The sequence below is a fragment of the Bos mutus genome, chromosome 10 (assembly GCF_027580195.1).
Source record: "Bos mutus isolate GX-2022 chromosome 10, NWIPB_WYAK_1.1, whole genome shotgun sequence".
NCBI classification, from domain to species: domain Eukaryota; kingdom Metazoa; phylum Chordata; class Mammalia; order Artiodactyla; family Bovidae; genus Bos; species Bos mutus.
The window spans coordinates 55024313-55044073 of NC_091626.1; the positions used below are offsets into that span (position 1 = coordinate 55024313).

Sequence of the window (19761 nt, forward strand, 5' to 3'; positions counted from 1 at the left end):
CCCATCCTTGCATGAAATGCTCCCTTGTAATCTCCAATTTTCCTGAAGAGATCTCTGGTCTCTCCCTATAGTTTTCCTCTATTTCTTGGCATTGTTCATTGAAAAAGGTCTTCTTGTCTCTCCTTGCTATTTTCTGGAACTCTGCATTCACTGCAGTATATCTTTAACTTTCGCTTCTCTTCTTTCCTCAGATATCTGTTAAGCCTCCTCAGACAACCACTTTGCCTTCTTCCATTTCTTTCTCTTCGCGACAGTTTTGGTAAACTGCCACCTGTACAATGCTATGAACCTTCGTCCATAGTTCTTCAGGCACTGTCTACCAGATCTAATCCCTTGAATCTATTCATCACCTCTGCTGTATAATCATAAGGAGTTGATCCAGGCAAGAATAGTGGAGTGGGCTGCCATTTCCTCGTCCAGAGGTCTTCCCAGGGATCGAACCTGTGCCTCTTATGTCTCCTTCATTGGCAGGCAGGTTCCTTACCACTAGTGCTACTTGGGAATGCCCAAAACCTGAATGGCCTAGTTGTTTTCCCTACTTTCTTCAATTTAAGCCTGAATTTTGCACTAAGAAGCTCATGACCTAAGTCACAGTCAGCTCCAAGTCTTGTTTTTGCTGACTGTATACAGCTTCTCTATCTTTGGCTGCAAAGAACATAATCAATCTGATTTCAGTACCGACTATCTGGTGATGTCCATATGTAGAGTCATCTCTTGGGTTGCTGGAAAAGATGTTTGCTATGACCAGTACGTTCTCTTGACACTGTTAGCCTTCACCCTGCCTCATTTTGTACTCCCAGGCCAAACTTGCCTGTTACTCCAGGTATCTCTTGACTTCCTATTTTTGCATTCCAATCCTCTATGATGGAAAGGACATCTTTTTTTGGAGTTAGTTCTAGAAGTAGGTCTTCATTGAACTGGTCAACTTCAGCTTCGCTGGCATCAGTGATTGGGGCACAGACTTGGATTACTGTGATGCTGAATGGCTTGCCTTGGAAACGAACTGAGATCATTCTGCTGTTTTGAAGACTGCACCCACATGCTACATTTTAGACTCTTTTGTTGACTATGAGGGCTACTCCATTTCTTCTAAGGGATTCTTGCCTGCAGAAGTAGTTATAATGGTCATCTGAATTAAATTTGCCTGTTCCTATCCATTTTAGTTCACTGATTCCTAGTATATCAATGTTCACTCTTGCCATGTCCTGCTTGAACACATTTAATTTACCTTGAAACAATGGAGACAGTGACAGACTTTATTTTCTTGGGTTCCAAAATCACTGCAGATGGTGACTGCAGCCATGAAATTAAAAGATGCTTGCTCCCTGGAAGAAAAGCTATGACAAACCTAGACAGCATATTAAAAAGCAGAGACGATACTTTGCCGACAAAGGTCCATCTAGTCAAAGCCATGGTTTTTCCAGTAGTCCTGTATGGATGGGAGAGCTGGACCATAAAAAAAGCTGAGCACCGAAGAATTGATTGTTTTAAACTGTGGTGTTGGAAGAGTCTTGAGAATCCCTTGGACATTAAGGAGATCCAACCAGTTAATCCTAAAGGAAATTGGTCCTGAATACTCATTGGAAGGGCTGATGGTGAAGCTGAAGCTCCAATACTTTGGCCACCTGATACGAAGAACTGACTCAATGGAAAAGACCCTGATGTTGGGAAAGACTGAAGGTAGGAGAATAAGGAGACAACAGAGGATGAGATGGTTGGATGGCATCACCGACTCAATGGACATGAGTTTGAGCAAGCTCCAGGAGTTGGTGATGGACAGAGAAGCCTGGCGTGCTGCAGTCCCTGGGGTCACAAAGAGTCAGTCATGACTGAGCAACTGAACTGAACTGAACACTAGTATCTATCCTAGCAACAACACTTACTTTTTGGCTGAAAAAGGTTGCCACCAATCAAGATGAAAAGTTGATTTTCTGTAAACTGTTATCTAAGTACTGATACATGATATCAGTCAATTTTATGAGTCTCTTTAAGTAAAGCCAAATACTGAAAAATGAAACTTGAAATTCAGAAGTTCTTGGATCTAATTTTGATCTTCAAACTCACCATGTGACTCCATACAAGGCAGCAAGTTATACCTCAGTTTTCTTTACTATAAAATAAAGATAACTAGCATTAAAGTGGATTTCATTAAATACACACATGTTTAACCTTTTTTCATATAAAAAGCTCAAGTTTAAATTTGATAAGTCTAATATAAATATTTAATTCACTCTACATAATTGGTTCATTCTTGAATGAACTCAAATTTATTAAGTAAAATGGTGATTCCATTAAGCCCTTAATATTTGAGCAAGTCTGAAATTACTATATATAAAGTTTTTTAAAAGCATCCTTCTGTAGAAATGAATAATCACCTCATAGTATAGTATTGTATTAAATCTGAACATTCAGATGCTGACATTAACCTTTAACTGTTGCTGAGTCTTCACATTTCAGATATAAATATAACTGTTTCCATAAGAAAACATAATCATAAATCAATTTTAGTTTATGTTTTTCTGGGTTTTCTAATCAATGAACTCAAAAGGACAAAAACTAGTTGGATATAGTACTTTATCATAGATTACTTCATTCAAATAATTACTCAAACTAATCACAGTCATTTTTTCCTATATGTAAGGTAATGGGGCTAAGTTCTTGGGGAAAAACATAGATAAATAAGTCATAGTACTTGCCTCCAAAAATTCATAATCTATTATGTCTAAAATTCAAAACAAATGTTGCTAAAATAAATTTTCAAAATTTTGAACCGTCTTATTTAAAACAATCTGTTTTCTGGATTCCCACACACACAGCAGCATACATATTTTTTAAATATGCAGATATTTTTAAAAACCTCATGTTATAGTTATAAAGCAAAAAAAGGAAAAAATCAGATAACAGAAACCTAAAATACTGAGATACACAGTTAATACAATCTTCACATTCCTCTTTATTCTCAGGCTGACTAAAGCAAATTTTCCTGCATTTTATCCAATAATTTTCAAGTTATTTGGATTGAATCAGACCCTATGAAGAAATTTTTTTAATTTCAGAATCTATTGCTATTAAATGTTTAAAATACAAGAACAAGAGACTCTAGTGAATATTTATATAATATTAAATATGAACTAAATTCAGTAAATTTTAATATCAACTACATTCACCAGGTTCTCAGGTTATTCTTTAACTCAGTTATTTGAATAGTTGTAGCCTGCCCCTATACTAACATCAGAGGTATGTATAGATAATACATACAATTCTTGCTCACATTAAGGACCTACTAGTATCAAGAATACAGAATATTCTTTAACAGCTTCAATTACACAGCCTATGAAACTCAAATATAACATTTTTGTTAAGTGATCATAAAAACATCATTTAGCAGAACTTTAAAATCAGTATGCAATTTACAAATATTCAATTAATAAATGACCTGTCCATGTGAACAAGATATCCACTACCTCGTGGACAGAGGAGCCTGGTAGGCTACAGTCCATGGAGCTGCAAAGAGTCTGACACAACTTAGTGACAGAGTATGCACACGTGACTATAAAGATGACTTTAAGATGATCTACTTTAAAGGCCTGAGGATCGTAGTAGCTACTTAGGAACCTCCACTGATACACCAGCAAAGACACTAAAACACTGGTAATTAGAATTGCAATTTCAGTCAAAAGCTGCACTGTGTAATACAGTAGCTACTAGCCACATGTGACTATATAATTAAAACTAAATAAAATTTAAAATTCAGTTCCTCAGTTTCACCAACCACACTGCAAATGCTCAAAGCCACAAACAGCTGGTGGCTACTGCATTGGAAAGTGCAGCTACAGAACATTTCTATTGGACAACGTTAGTCTAAAGAGTCACTGCCATATTTCATTCTGATCAATATATACTTTCATGGATTCCTTTGGCATGTCAGCCTCTGGAGCATGCCAAAACTATCAAAGTAAAAATCTTGTAAGTCACTACTTCAGAATTTTGGTGGTAAGCCATAGAATTCTATGAAGGCTAAATCAGCTACCACTGAGATGAAATATCCAACAAAGATATGCAGTGGAAATCTCAAAGCTCCTACAGCTTCTACAGCTCAGACTTGGCTCCAAAACAGCTAGAAAAAGAGAATACACTACACTTCAGCTACTGACAGAGGTAGAAATTTCATGATCATGTTTAATACACTTGTTTCCAAATGAATTCCAAGTAAATGACTTATAAGACTTTTTAGATTATATCACTGTCTTTTGGAGACTGCTTGCATAAATAATTCCTACTTTGTTATTTTTTGTTTCAGATTTTATGTATCTAAAATTAAACTATATCTTAAGGAAGTCAAAGGAAATGTGAGGTTTAAATTTTTAACTGTTTGAAAATTTTACTTTTAGCCACTGACAGATATCACCTCATGTGATGTCACTGTTAAATAATAAAGGTAATGAATTTAGTCCTACGTACTCTCTGAAAAAGGAAAAATTAAGCCATTCCACAAACCACAGCTGTAGAGTCTACACATAAAAAGAGGACTAGGCTAGAAGTCAGAAGAACCAAGTCATAGCCCCAGCACTACCACAACTTTTAGTCCAGTTACCTCACAATTCTGGGTCTCAGCTCTCAGTTCAACTGAACGATCCCTAAGGCTAAATTCAGCTTTTTATACTTTACTGTATACTTTAAATATTTACTAACTATGAAATAGTAAAACTCAGTGGAGAACAACAGGTTCAAACTCTGACTCAACCACTTATTAGCTATATGACCTTGGCCAAGTTAGTAATCTCTGTACCCTGCCTACATACACATACACACACACACACACACATTTATGTATATATGCATATATATGTGTGTATATATATATATATATATTTATTTCACAGTTATGATGAAGAACTGTAGAAAATTGTTGAAGAAATGGGAATACCAGACCACCTGACCTGCCTCTTGAGAAACCTGTATGCAGGTCAGGAAGCAACAGTTAGAACTGGACATGCAACAACAGACTGGTTCCAAATAGGAAAAGGAGTACGTCAAGGCTGTATATTGTCACCCTGCTTATTTAACTTATATTCAGAGTACATCATGCAAAATGCCAGGCTGAATGAAGCACAGGCTGGAATCAAGATTGCCAGGAGAAATATCAGTAACCTCAGATATGCAGATAACACCACCCTTATGGCAGAAAGAGAAGAGGAACTAAAGAGCCTCTTGATGATGGTGAAATAGATGAGTGAAAAAGCTGGCTTAAAACTCAACATTCAAAAAATGAAGATCCTGGCATCCCGTCACATCACTTCAGAGCAAACAGATGGGGAAATGATGGAACCGGTGACAGATTTTATTTTCTTGGGCTCCAAAATCACTGTGGACAATGACTGCAGCCATGAAATTAGAAGACGCTTGCTCGTTGGAAGAAGAACAATGACAAACCTAAACAGCATATTAAAAAGCAGAGACATTACTTTACCTACAAAGGTCCGTATAGTCAAAGCTATGGTTTTTCCAGTAGTTATGTTCAGATGTCAGAGCTGGACAATAAAAAAGGCTGAGCGCCAAAGAACTGATGTCTTTGAACTGTGGTGCTAGAGAAGACTCTTAAGAGTCCCTTGAACAACAAGAAAATCAAATCAGTCAATCCTAAAGGAAATCAATCCATAATATTCATTGGAAGGACTGATGCTAAAGCTGAGGCTCCAATACTCTGGACACCTGATGGGCAGAGCCAACCACTGGAAAAGACCCTGATGCTGGGAAAGACTGAAGGCAGGAGGAGAAGGGGATGACAGAGGATGAGATAGTTGGATGGCATCACCAATTCAATGGACCTGAGTTTGAGCAAACTCCAGAAGAGGTGAGGGACACGGAAGCCTGGCATGCTGTAGTCCATGGGGTCTCAAAGAGTCAGACACCATTGAGCGACTAAACAACAACAAACTGGTTTATGGAAAAGAGAACTTATAGACTCCTTTACAGAATTAGTTGTAGGCACATTTTAAACAATGATCGGTAAACCTAGTGTTTCTCTCTCCACCTCTAGGTTTCACTTCCTTTATTCTGATTCTACCCTACGAAAGGGTCCTTCTATTGTGAAGGACTACAGCAGCTCAGGACCTCCCTGGTGGTTCAGTGGTTAAGAATCCACCTGACAATGCAGGAGACACGGGTTCGATCCCTAGTCAGGAAGATCCCCTGGAGAAGGAAACAGCAACCCACTCCAGTATTCTTGCCTAGGAAATCCCATGCACACAGGAGCTTGGCAAATTACATGGGGTTGCAAAAGAGTAGGACATGATTTAGTGACTAAACCCCATCATCACGAAGAACAAACCGCAGCTCCAACTAACACCTTCCAACATTCAAGACTTGGACAATGATAAGAGGACCAGCTCTGACTCAAGTTGACTGGCTTGGCTAAAGTCATATGCCCTTCCCTAAATCAATCACTACTGATCCCCCTGGTAATAGACACACAACCACAAGGTTAACTACTGGAGGAGGGGGTGGTTCCCCAAGGGAAAATCAACATGTATGTTACCAAGGTAAGGGACTTAAGGATGAATGGATGTTGAGTAGCAAGAACAACAAACGCCCACTAGCAGGAATTAGAATTAAAGCTTTGTCCCAATCAAAAGACTAAGATTTCTAACATAGAAAAAACATAAGACTGGGGCAGGCATGGCAAAAATGAAAGGTGTTTACAGATATTTTAAAGTTTGTCATAAGAAAAAAGGCAAGAGGAAGACCTGATCCTGTGGCTCAAGTGATGATAACAACAATAACAACACTGCTAATATTTACTTGTTTTTGAGTAAACCAGAGATTTTCATTTCTAGTTTGAGCTTAAAAACAACTACTGAGTTCATTACATACAACTATAAGTTATAATAATTATAAGTTATTATGTATAATAATATCATTACCATTAGCTAATTAATTAAACACTCATTATTTCATCTAATCCTCAAAAACCTTTATGACACTATTACTATCCTTGCTTTATAGCTGTGGAAATCCAATTATAGAGGTTAAGTACCGGCCCCAAAGAAACACAATTAAGTGGCTGAGCAAGGATTCAAACCCAGACACTTCAAAGGCCGAAGATTTCAACCACATACTATTTGCCTACAACAAGAACAAAATCAGAATAATAGGGAGGCAGATTACATATATGAAACAATCAGCAATTAAAATATCAGGAAATTAGATGAACTTGAGAGTGATAGATCACTAAAGAAAAATGAAAAATTCAAGCATTATGAATTGAAAATAATCACTTTCAAGATCCCTAAGGATCCTTCCAACTTGAATACTGTAAACATCTAGTATACAAAAATTTTTGGCCTAGACTGAAGGAAAAGGGGAATTTATTATTACTTCAGTTAAAAAAAAAACAAACTGCTCTAATTGAAAAAGTTGAATTATTAAAGTTCATCTTAGGAGTTAGAAATGAAGAATTTTAGTACTCTACCTACTATACCTAAATATTTTCCAGAAACTCTCAAGTACAATGTAACAAATGAAACTGTCATCCTTTTGCACTTTTTTCAGTGTTTCCCTCTTTCATTCATCATATCTTATCAAGTCCTCAGTTCTATAGTCTTCCTTCAAAATATTTCCCACAGCCAACCTTGCCTTTCCATTTGTAAGTACTTGTTCAGGCCCTAAAAACTGCACACCTATAGCAACAGATTTACAAGATTCACTTTGTCTCTCAGCATCCAGATCTGCTTTCATCCATTTAATATAAAATCATCAAATTATCAATTCCCTGAAATAATGCTTTTATTGTGTCACTTATCAATTCCAAACTCAATAACTCCACCAATACAGGCAGAGCTGGGTTATCCCAGTGCCAGAGGCTTCCAGAATGCAACGAAGCACAGAATAAGCCAAATGCTCTAGGACCTGACACTTCCACTAGAAGTTGTGCTGCTTGGCTTGCACTGTCTAACCCAAGAAGAGAACACATAATTCTGAGCTAGAAAGACTGAAGCTGGAGAAGGAAATGGCAACCCACTCCAGTATTCTTGCCTGGAGAATCCCATGGACGGAGGAGCCTGGTGGGCTATACAGTCCACGGGTCGCAAAGAGTCGGACACGACTGAGCGACTTAAAAAAAAATAAAAAAATAAAAAAAATAAAAAGAAAGACTGAAGCTGAAGTGAGGGAAGGCCAAAGCATCACATCTTACAAAAAATATGCACTGTCTGGTACCCAGGAATTATTACAATGACTGAAATAAACTTTTTCTAAGACTCAATTTTCTCATCTATAAAGGACAGATGATGATAATACCATCCATCTCCAAAGAGCATTTGTTTTGAGGATGAAATATAATCATGAAACACATTATAATCAATAAAATACTACATTAAAAAAAATGAAATGAACCTTGCACCTTATTTTATGTCCTTGAATATGTTCTAGTGTCTCCCAGTTTAGAGTCTATGGGAACTTGAACAGAATTTGTATCCTACTGTTCTGTGAAAATTGTATAAATTTTAATTATGTTGAACTGGTTTATGGTGCTTTTCAGGTCTACTATATTCTTCTACTTTTCTATATATTTATTCTATTAATTTTTGAGAGTTTGATATTGAAACTCCAACTAAAAATCTTACTTTATCTATTTAAAAAAATTGTAAAGTACAGTAGAACTATATTCTATATTTTTCAAGTCTCCTATAAATGCATTATTATATTTTCATAATTTAAAAAATTTTAAATAAAGAAATGAAAGATTAGAAAGATATCTTCCTCTCTAAAGAACATGAATACTAACAATGTAGTGTCAATTTTCTTATTTACCTTTTTCTATTCAATAAAGTTGGGAGATTATTTATTTTTCCTCATGGAATTTAACAAAGCCACTTCCATGCTGTACTTTTTTCCATAAGGACCTTTCTATCAGCAGTCAGCAATCCGAAAGTTGAAAGTCAGATATTAAACCCTAAACAGGAAAAGCAAAATGAGTAAACAAAAGAGATAGGGATTAGGATATATCTAAAATTCCCAGACTGCTACCAAACCCTCCAGGTTTTGCTTCTCAAACTTGCCAAAGGTTAAGAACAAATACCTACAAAATAAGGAATACAGGATAAAGCCTTAGAAACAAGGAGCAAATTATGTCATAGACTAATGATATTTGCATTGGTTAAAATCCCTCAATACAAAGACATTCACATCATGCTGAAGAAATCTGGCCAAAATAAAACCCAACAGTGCAGCTGATTTTCTAAGGATGAAACCTATAAACTCAACCTGAGAAATTTAAGAAATATATATTAATTTACTTAAAAGTGACTGTAACAAACACAATGCATATTAACACAAATACTTTTATGAAAAATAGCTGTTTTTTCCAAAACAAAAATTTAGAGGATGGCACTGTTTTCCATTTTTGCAAATCTTATTAATTTTAATACCTGTGTTCAGAGACAGCTGGATTCCCTTATCTGCTTCTGTATTCAATCTGTTATACTACCTTGTTCTGTTGAAGTGAGGGAAATCCAGCTTCATAGGATGTTAATAGATACATGGTAAAGGGAAGGCCTTGTAGAACCCTTACTCCATTAGCGAAGGAATGCAAAGAAGTGGAAAACCTATAATGGTAGTAGGAGGCAAGAAGGTTTCACGTGTGAGTTGGAAAGCAGTGGAACTCTGTATCTTACCATCCAAATTAACCATCAACCTTCGGCATACTATCAGAGTCCATAGGAACAGTTTCAGCTCTAATTTTCTTTCTTTAGCAGTTCTAGTTTTAAAAACTGACATTTTATGAATTCTACTGTTTCCGAGAGATCTTCAAACAACAAAGGGAAAATTTACTTATTACTTTAAAATAGAATAAAACTCATTCTATCTTATGATTACTATGTGAGCCATAGAATACTTTTATAAATCTAAGATACATTATGGAATCTGAGTGGTATTATTTTTCCTGCACCTTAAAATATTTTGCTAATTCCTTCATTCTAGGTGTTATTTCACTGCTGAGCATCAATTTTTCCCAACTATACTTTTAAAAAGAACACTAAAATAATAAAACAGAAGAATGATTTAACTGCCTAGAAGGATAATGCAAAAGTGAAATAAATCATCACTAATACATTATGCTTTGCCTTTCTCCTCTTCTTTTGAGTTTTCCTATTGTTTGGCACAAAATACTACATCAGCTTCCAAAAAGGCATAGAAGACTAGAGGCATTATCTTTGCAGTGTCAGGAAGGAAAGACTTTACTTCTACCCTTTTAGGATACAATATCTGTGGCCTGTGAATTAAATTAACAAAAGACAAGTCAACAGGAGAAAAAACACATTAATTTTTATTAATATTTACATACACTAGAGTTCACAAAAAAGAAGTAAAACTCAAGCAGTTAGATTCAGAGTATATATCATTTAAACAAAGGAAAGGGAATTGGGGCTTTAAGAGACAATAAATTGGGGGCGGGGGAGATTAGCAACTATGTGGTAGAACTAATGGAAGGTAAGGGTTATTTTAGTTGAGTCTGTTTATGCAAACTCATCTCAGTATCAACTCTCCATCTTAAATATTAAGAGTCACTCTTCCCTTTCTGGCAGGGTGATGGGAAAACCTTCAAAAAAGAAATGTATGCCCTGCTTTTAGGCAGTTGATGTGGGGGGCAGGGGGAGGGGGTTGGTGGCAGCTCTTACTGCAATTCCACATTTGTTGATTCTCAATTACCTTCCTCTCAAAATAATCCTTTTGTCAAAGTGGCGTATTTTAGGGGGCAGATCCTTTCATCAGCTTCTAGTTTTCATTGACTATGGTTAAGAACTCAGAACTTGGGGGCTTCACTGGTAGCTCAGTGGTAAAGAATCCACTTGCCAACGGAGGAGCCATAGGCTGGATCCTTGGTCTAGAAAGATCCCACATGCCACTGAGCAACAAAGTCCATGTGCCACAACTACTGAGCCTGTGCTCTAGAGCCTGGAAACCTCAACTACCAAAGCCCACGTGACCCAGGTTCAGCAACAAAGAGAGGCCACTGCAATGAGAAGCCAACACACCACAACCGGAGACTGGCCCCCACTCAGTGAAACTAGAGAAAAGGCCCTCGAAGCAACAATGGTCCAGCACAGCCAATAAATAAAGAACTCAGAACTTTTAATTTTCTGTCCATACTGAACAGACGAAAACTGACAGAGGAGACATTTCAAAATTATTAGATGAACCTAAAGAAGCACTTCAGACTGCAATAATGACAGTGAAATTTGGGAACTCTTAGGCTAAGTCTAGATTAGACTAAATCCCTAAACAGATTTTCTCAAATTCAAAAATGAGTAAACAATATATTTCTAAAAACTAAAAGGAAATACAGTATTCTCATTCAGCAGGAAAGGCTTCATCATGCAAAATTTTTATAAGAATGCAAAATTTTTATAAGAATGCAAAAGGACACGTGACAGTACTCTTTCATTCTTCATGTCTGTGGGCTAAAATTTAACTTGATACAGTTCTTGAGTGGAGAAGTATTAAATGCAGATGTATACAATGGTGACTAGAAAGAAACAGGCAATGCAGAGAATTTTTTAATTCATTGAATTATTCTAATTGGTGTCTACAAATCTAAAACTGGAAATACCTTGCAATTAGGAAGTAAAGATGGCCATCTTCTCTTTAGCAAAATTTTGAACCATACAAGTTTTCAAAAACTTCTTGAAGTATTGCATTAGAGGATGCACATTGCAAAAAGAAGACCCAGAAGGAATGATAAGAATGAACCTACTAGGGAAATATTTGAAATCTCATCACTATGTTCCAGCTTCATGTATGACAGTTGAAGAATTAGTCATATGCAGACAATGTTGCCTATTTTAAGTAAACTTCAAACTGGAAAACACAGACTAAAACTCTAGGCAACATATGACAGTGTGACACTGTAAGCTTGAAAAATGCATAGAGTGATTCAGAAAAGGGATGAGAGCAGAACCAAGAACATCTCAAGAACTAACAAAAGAATCTGAAAATTCTATCAGAAATACAACTTGTGACAAATTTTTTTAAGTTTATAATTGGCTTAGTATTATCTATCAAGAAACTTTCCTTAGTTGGCAGTATCAGAAAGAACAAGGTTGAACTTCTGTGAAATTTCACACAGGAAAAGCAAGAGAAGTTAATTGCATATAATCTGGTTTTCAAACATATTTAATGATTCTTACTGCCCTAAGAAAAATTAGTACTCTCAGGACTTCCCTGGTGGTCCCATGGTTAAGAATCCACCTTCTAACTCAGGGGACATGGGATCAACCCCTGGGTGGGGTACTAAGATCCCAGATGCCACAACTAGAGAAAGCCCACACACTACACAACCAAAAAATTTAAATATATAAAATAATTTTAAAATTAAAAAAAACAATCTAGAACTCTTCTCAGCTTAATGCATTCTCAAGTATCAATGAATTTTTAAAACCCTGTATAAGTTAACCTGGAGAGAGTTATATTATATAAAAAGACTAAAGGAGGGATAGATACTGATTAAGAAAGTCAGGACCTATCCATGAGCTGAACAACACAGGGTTTAGGCCCTGCTCAGTTGAAAATTAGTGTGTAATAGTTGACACCTCTGTATGCATGATTCCAAATACATGGATTCAACCCAACTGCTGATCATGTAATACTGCAGCATTTTTACTGAAAAAGAAAATCCACATGGACCTGAAGTTCAAACTCATGTTGTTCAAGGGTCAACTATACTTAAAAATAGCAATGGCACCCCACTTCAGTACTCTTGCCTGGAAAATCCCATGGACGGAGAAGCCTGGAAGGCGGCAGTCCATGGGGTCGCTGAGGGTCAGACACAACTGAGCAATTTTACTTTTACTTTTCACTTTCATGCATTGGAGAAGGAAATGGCAACCCACTTCAATGTTCTTGCCTGGGGAATCCCAGGGACGGGGGAGCCTGGTAGGCTGCCATCTATGGGGTCGCACAGAGTTGGACACAACTGAAGTGACTTAGCAGCAGCATACTTAAAAAATGACTTGAAGATGATGGCCAATGACTAATATTACTATCATTATATGAAGAAAGCTTCAATTACAAAACCATAAGTTACCAAGAACATTCCTCATGCAACTAGGAAAAGCACTTATGGGAACTATAAGACAATTCTATTTCACCCTCTAACCAAAATATTCTACGGTCTAAGCGGGAAGAATAAAGGAAGATGCTCTGCGTGTGAATAAAAAACAGGAAAAAAAAAATCATGTTACAAACACAGTATTTGTCAAGAGAATTCAAATGTGATACATATTAATTGTAGGGGTAGTATTTAATTAGATGCATGAAATGTATTTTTTATTTCTTATTTCCAAGTACACACAAAGAAATGTTATGTTGAAATTCTTATTAAAAGTTCAAATAAGTTGTTTTACATTATTACTTTGCTGTTTAGTTGCTCAGTCATGTCCAACTTTTTGCAACCCCATGGACTGTAGCCCACCAGGCTCCTCCATCCATGGGATTTCCTAAGCAAGAATACGAGAGTGGGTTGTCATTTCCTTCTCTAGGGGATCTCCCCAACCCAGGGATTGAACCTGCATCTTCTGCACTGTCTGGCAGGTTCTTTACCATTGAGTCAATGGGGATAAGCCCACATTACCCCTCTATCCTTCTGTAAATTATATTCAAATTACATGATGATATAAAATTATACAAAATAGTTTAAATGTTTAAAAAAATAATTCCTTTTGATCTAGAAAATAAAGATTGATAATAATTTTTCCTGGTATAATGAGAATTAAAAGAATCCTTAAAACAACTACTTTGCAAAAATTTCAAGCACACATTTTTGATAGAAGTTACCAAGTAAATCAAGTCATTATATATATCTTTAAAACAATTTGACTGAAAAATCAAGTATTTTTGAGTATCCTAAAGCAGGAAAAATAAACTATTCAGGACTATATATTTAATTAGTGAGTATGTCATAAATATTTCTCATCACTCAAAAGTTATTTCTGAAATAACAAAATATGTTGTCAACAGTCTCCAATTTCCTGTCATCTAAAAATCTCATTTACTTTCTACTTAAAAAAAATTGGTATTCCACGCAGGTATGCTGCTGCTAAGTCGCTTCAGTCATGTCCGACTCTGTGCGACCCCATAGACGGCAGCCCACCAGGCTCTACCATCCCTGGGATTCTCCAGGCAAGAACACTGGAGTGGGTTGCCATTTCCTTCTCCAATGCATGAAAGTGAAAAGTGAAAGTGAAGTCACTCAGTTGTGTCCGACTCTTGGCGACCCCATGGACTGCAGCCCACCAGGCTCCTCTGTCCATGGGATTTTCCAGGCAAGAGTATTGGAGTGGGGTGCCATTGCCTTCTCCGAATCTTGGTATAGTTCTAAATTAAAAAAGAACAGTGTGGTAAAGAAGTGCACAGAATGATTTATTTATTTTCTTTGACCTTCTTGCCCCTACTAAGAAAGCCAATGCTGAGTAGTAAAACACTGGACTAAGAAGCAGGACTGGACCAGATAGCCTAACTGGAAAGAATGAGCTTAACTAGGAAAGCTGTGGTTTGTAGTCTTTCAACACATAACTTTCTATTTCTCAAAGCTCACTACTGCTATGAGGGTTTTGAGCAAACTTTCAAAGGAAGCGAAGTCTAATATCTACTTTCTGTCTCCTCTTCCCTATCCACTATAGGCTCTGATGCCAACTGGAGCAGCAATTCCAAGATCCCTAAACTAGGTAAGTCAGTCTTATCCTTCAAAACTGCTCCCCTCCTTCATTCTCAAACATCCATTTCTAGAGGATTGCTCTGTGTTATCAGATCACTGCAGTTAAATTCATACCAAATACTAATGCCAAAATATCAGCCCACAGATTATCTGCTAATTACAAAGGGAAATGCTTACAATGGACAGATAGTCTGTCACCATCATACCCAAGAGATCAAATTTAGGATTACCAACAGGATAACTCCACTTTATGTGCCTTCTGATGTTGTATAATGTGCAGCACACTGCATGACTTGTGAAGTATTTTTGCCAAAATTATTTAGCCTGATCTACTCAAGCCTTTAGACCTAACTTCAAGTTTATAGAAAATATAGGGAATACAGGATACAATTAAACCCCATGAGGAAGAAACTGTCAGTAAAATACAGAACGTAGGTTATTCTACAAGCCTATGGCCTGGTCTCTTCAAAATGTCAATGCCATTAAAAAAAAAAAAAAGGAACTACACTAAATTAAAAGAAACTAACACAAATGGAATGCATGATTGGATACTTGTTCCGAAATAAATGACTAAAAAGAAAATTTTGAGGACAACAGGGAACATATGAAGAACATGAGAATACATATTACCTACACACATTATATTATCAGGGATTGCTGCTGCTAAGTCCCTTTAGTCATGTCGGAATCTGTGCAACACCATAGATGGCAGCCCACCAGGCTCCCCTCTCCTTGGGATTCTCCAGGCAAGAACACTTGAGTGGGTTGCCATTTCCTTCTCCAATGCATGCATGCATCCTCAGTCGCTTCAGTGGTGTTCAACCCTGTGCAACCCTATGGACAGCAGCCCACCAGGCTCCTCTGTCCACGGGATTCTCTAGACAAGAATACTATCAGGGATTATGTAGGAATTATTCTTAACTTTAAGTGTGATTATGATATTGTCTATACATACTGACACAGTACGTAAGTGTGAACTGCCATGATGTATGAAATATGCTTTGAAAATGTTCACCAAAAATAACCCTGAGATAAGTAGATAAAGCAAATGTGGCAAAATAGTAACAACGGTAAAAACTAGGTAGTAATATGAGGGCTCAACCGGGCTATTCAATCAATTCTTCAATGGTGGGGTCGGGGGGAAAAATAATATGAAAACTTACATTAACGAAAAGTTATAAAGCTAAGAAATGAACTCTTAAAAATGCAAAGGAAAGGGCAACTGAATATTCTTTCTTAAATTTTGCAGGTGAGCCTATGCTCTTTTCCTCACTCACCTCATTCTCACACAAAAAAATTAAAGTTAATTGCACACTCAATGAGGAATAAGAAGACCTAAGATTCAAGAAATGGCTCTATCACTTCCTAGCCATGACTTCATTCAAGATCTCTCACCTGAGTTCTCCTTCCTCACCTGCAAAATCAGTTCCAGCATCACAGATCAGTATAGAAGGGAGGAGATACATATCAGAAGGTGGTAGCAATGATCGATACAAATGCAGGACACAATTACACTGGTATTTGTACTGATATTTTAAAACATTGAGAGCACAAAGCCCCAATTTAATTCTCTAAACACATCAGTGCCTTGGTCACAGAGCACAGTAAGTTTCTGCTTAAAGACAGCCTGAATAGGAAAACCAATCCCCCAAAGCAGGACTCCTCACAACTGCAGAAAGGTGGCTTTTGTGCTTTCCATCGGTCCTCTGTTTCAATTTTTTGTTTAATGGTTTAATGCCGCTAAAAGACGTCAAATTCTTAATATACAGTTACAAACTGAAAACAATAAATCAATCAGGTTTAGGTTCACAGAATTTTTTTTTTTAAACTAACAACTCTTGGTAAACAAAGAGAACCCCCCGGACGAAGGTCTCGCGTGCTTGCTTTGACGTTTCTCCTCTCTAGTCAACCGTTCCATAAAAACGTTAACACTTGAAATTAAGTCGGGAATTCCGAACTCCCTCCATCTCTAGAGCAGGATAAAAACCTCAGAATGAGATCATTCTTTCCATCTCAGAAGTGCAACCTGCAAGCTCCGTTAGGAAATTGTGTATCAAGTCCACGTCTCTCCTCAGCGCCCCTCTCCTGTAGACAATAACGGGACGTCTAGGGCAGAGCGGGGAAGCCCTCTGACAAGAAGGCGGATGTGAACGGGGAATGACTGGTCACCTGGGCGGGGGAACCTGGGCCCTAAGGCCCAGGAGGCCTCAAGGTTCGGCAGCCCCTTTGGTCTCTCTGCCTCCGACTGAAGAGACTCGGGGTAGAGCCGAAGCGAGAGGCGCACGGGTTCCTGGCAAACAGCAGCACAAAATATACGGAAGGCCAAGGGAGGAGCCTCCAGAGAGAAAAACCCAAACCAGGCCAGGGGCAAACAAGCCCTGGGGGGCGAGGCGGGGCTGGAAGGCGACAGCGGCGGCCTGCGCGGCCCCGGCCCGCCACCCGGAGTCGGCCTCCGCGTCGCGCCGGTGTCCCTCCCCCGCCGGGGCCGGCGCAAGATGGCGGTCCGGCCGTCGCCGCGCAGCCGGTCCCCTCCCCCGCGCCCTGGGCGCTCTCGGCGACCCGCGCCGGCCTCGACACCCCCAGCCCGGCGCCCCCGGAGTGAGACGGCGCAGGCCGCGCGGGAGGGCCTCTGCCTGCTACAACGCGGGGCGGGCGTGGGCGGGCGGGGGCGGGGGGCGCTTACCGTGAGCGGAGCGGATCGGCCTGACTGGGGCCCTGAGGAGGAGGAGAAAGAGGAGGAGGAAAAGGAGGAGCACGAAAAACTACACGGCGGCGACGGCGGCGGCTCCCATTGCGGAGCAGGCGGCCGAGCCGTGGGCAGGGGGGGGCTCTCGTGGAGCCAGCGCGCTGCCTCATGGGTAGGCTCCGGGTCAGCCTCTGCGCGTCCGGACTCCCTTTCTTCTCGCCGACGCGGGAGGCGGGCGCGGGCATGTGCACCGCGTCGCGAGCCCTCGAAGGATCCGGTGGCTCTCCACGAGCGAGCCGCCGCCGATTGCCAGGGACTGGGTCGGGGTCGGAGCGGTCGTGGGTGCCACCTACTCCCTGGCCAGCAATCCCGAAACCGGGGCCGCATCGAATCTGAAGACGTGGAAAAGCGAGTTCCAGGACCTCCCTGTGTGTAACAGCTAGTTTTCCGTAAGCTTGGAAAGTAAGAAGGTCTAAGAAGAGAGGCGCCATTAAAAAGAAGTACTGTGCCTGAGCGGAGACGACACACAAGATGAAAAAAAGAAATAGAGAAGGTTCTTTCAATAATTGGTTAATTTTGCCAATTTTGTTTCAAACACGCGATTTTTGCTTCTGTCTCCTTTAATTCCTAGCTTCCATGGGTGCTTGTAATAACTTAAAAAACGAAAACAAATACAAAAGATAAGTGCATTTACAAGAACACCTGCTAAGATACTGGTTGCACAAATACTTGCAAAACATTGTACTGATCTGTAAGGAAAGTTTCTTCTCCCAGTTGTCCTCACAAGATCGATGACAGTAGTGATCTAGCTCTCATGAGTGATCTGAATTAGAAATCTTGCCTCGTTAGGTCCTTAATATACACCAATCACTGCACTCACCATTCAGCCACTGCTGCTGCCGCTGCTAAGTCGCTTCAGTTGTGTCCGACTCTGTGCAACCCCATAGACGGCAGCCCACCAGGCTCCCCCGTCCCTGGGATTCTCCTGGCAAGCACGAGTGGGTTGCCATTTCCTTCTCCAGTGCGTGAAAGTGAAAAGTGAAAGTGAAGTCGCTCAGTCGTGTCCGACTCTAGGCGACCCCATGGACTGCAGCCCGCCAGGCTCCTCCGTCCATGGGATTTTCCAGGCTAGAGAACTGAAGTGGGGTGCCATTGCCTTCTCCGATTCAGCCACTGGATCGTACTAATTCTTCTTGCATATTTGAATCAGTTTCTTCTTTCTCAACCAGACTGTCCCCAGCTTTTCTCTAGCGTTTATCGTTACAGTTTTTTCCTTATTGATTACCACTCCCAGGTCAGTCTTCCTCCAAAACTACTTGGATTAGCCCTGGAAACCTGGAATGGCTACAGACGACTATGACCGACTCCTCTCCCAGCTGGGCCAGGAACAGTCTACCCAGCTTTCCCTTTCTTGTAGGCACTGAAAATAAGCTTTATAGGAAAAGACAGAATAAGCAAAATGACAAACGTAGAAAGCTGAAAGTTCAAAAATCTTGGGGCATTCGTAACTCATATTTCAAATGTTTCAAATATAGTTCCTAATGGTTAGCAAAGGGTGTTACAGTATGATAGTGAACTTAAGATTTCAGTCTGTATTCTACAGTCTGATCCTCAGTTTGCAGAGACAGAAACTTAATGTTGTTCACCTCCAGAGCTAATTTAAATCCAATGGAATGATTTATGCCAACTAAACTTACTAAAGACTGATGTATAAACAAAAAATACTATTTATTCCTCCCCTGCCTCCGGTGAAAAACAAAGCTGCAATGAAAACCAGAAAACTGTACACATTTTTACTCAAAAGGAATGTTTCCATGAGAAGCCACGTTTTAAAGGTTACCTGGTGAGAGTAGGAAATCAACAAACTGGATGATGTATTTCACTATTCATCCTCAAAACTCCAGGCTAAGATCTAGAACACAACTGTCTTGGTTCTCTTGACACTGTGCACACCTTCCCATCATTTTTAAGGGCTTCCTCTGACTTGTATTTTCTGCCCCTTTACATTCTGTACATGCTAAGTATCCTCATAGTACTCATCCTCCTTAAGTGAGATCATATGCCACTCTTCCCTAACTGTAATGGCTATAAGTGATTTCCCACCTCTTCCACAACTCCATTGTGTTCACCTGAATTTGGGCAGAATAATCACCACCCCAACTCCAAGAATATTGCCTCTAACTTAAAACAATCAGAATACCCTTCCCTGCCTTGAACCAGTTACTGTTTCATAAATCAGTGAGAGTAAAAACCAGGACTTTTGTTTGATTGTGAACAAAAGAGAAGTTCTTTCTTTCTCTGGATGATGTGGCATTAGAATGTGAATACCAGAAGAGGTACTACTTTTCTCACGTGTGTGCTA

The 19761-nt window shown here is 39.1% G+C and overlaps 1 protein-coding gene across 9 annotated transcripts in view; it reads right to left on the minus strand.

Annotated features, from left to right (window-relative positions):
* Positions 1-17555, minus strand: part of ZNF280D (zinc finger protein 280D) — a 127074-nt gene extending 109519 nt beyond the window's left edge. For 5 of the 9 annotated variants that reach the window (XR_011465660.1, XM_070377961.1, XM_070377969.1 and 2 more), the window contains exons 1-3: positions 17397-17555; positions 8812-8953; positions 2065-2110 (exon numbers count right to left, since the gene is read on the minus strand). Coding sequence is in view for 6 of the 9 variants with exons in the window: in XM_070377961.1 (XP_070234062.1) it covers positions 2065-2077 (13 nt within the window). In the remaining 3 variants the exon portion in view is untranslated. Of the gene's footprint in view, positions 1-2064; positions 2111-8811; positions 8954-9428; positions 9606-17396 lie in introns of all 9 variants that reach the window. The other 4 variants (XM_070377962.1, XM_070377965.1, XM_070377964.1 and 1 more) reach the window with 4 other exon arrangements.
* Positions 17556-19761: the final 2206 nt, after the last annotated feature.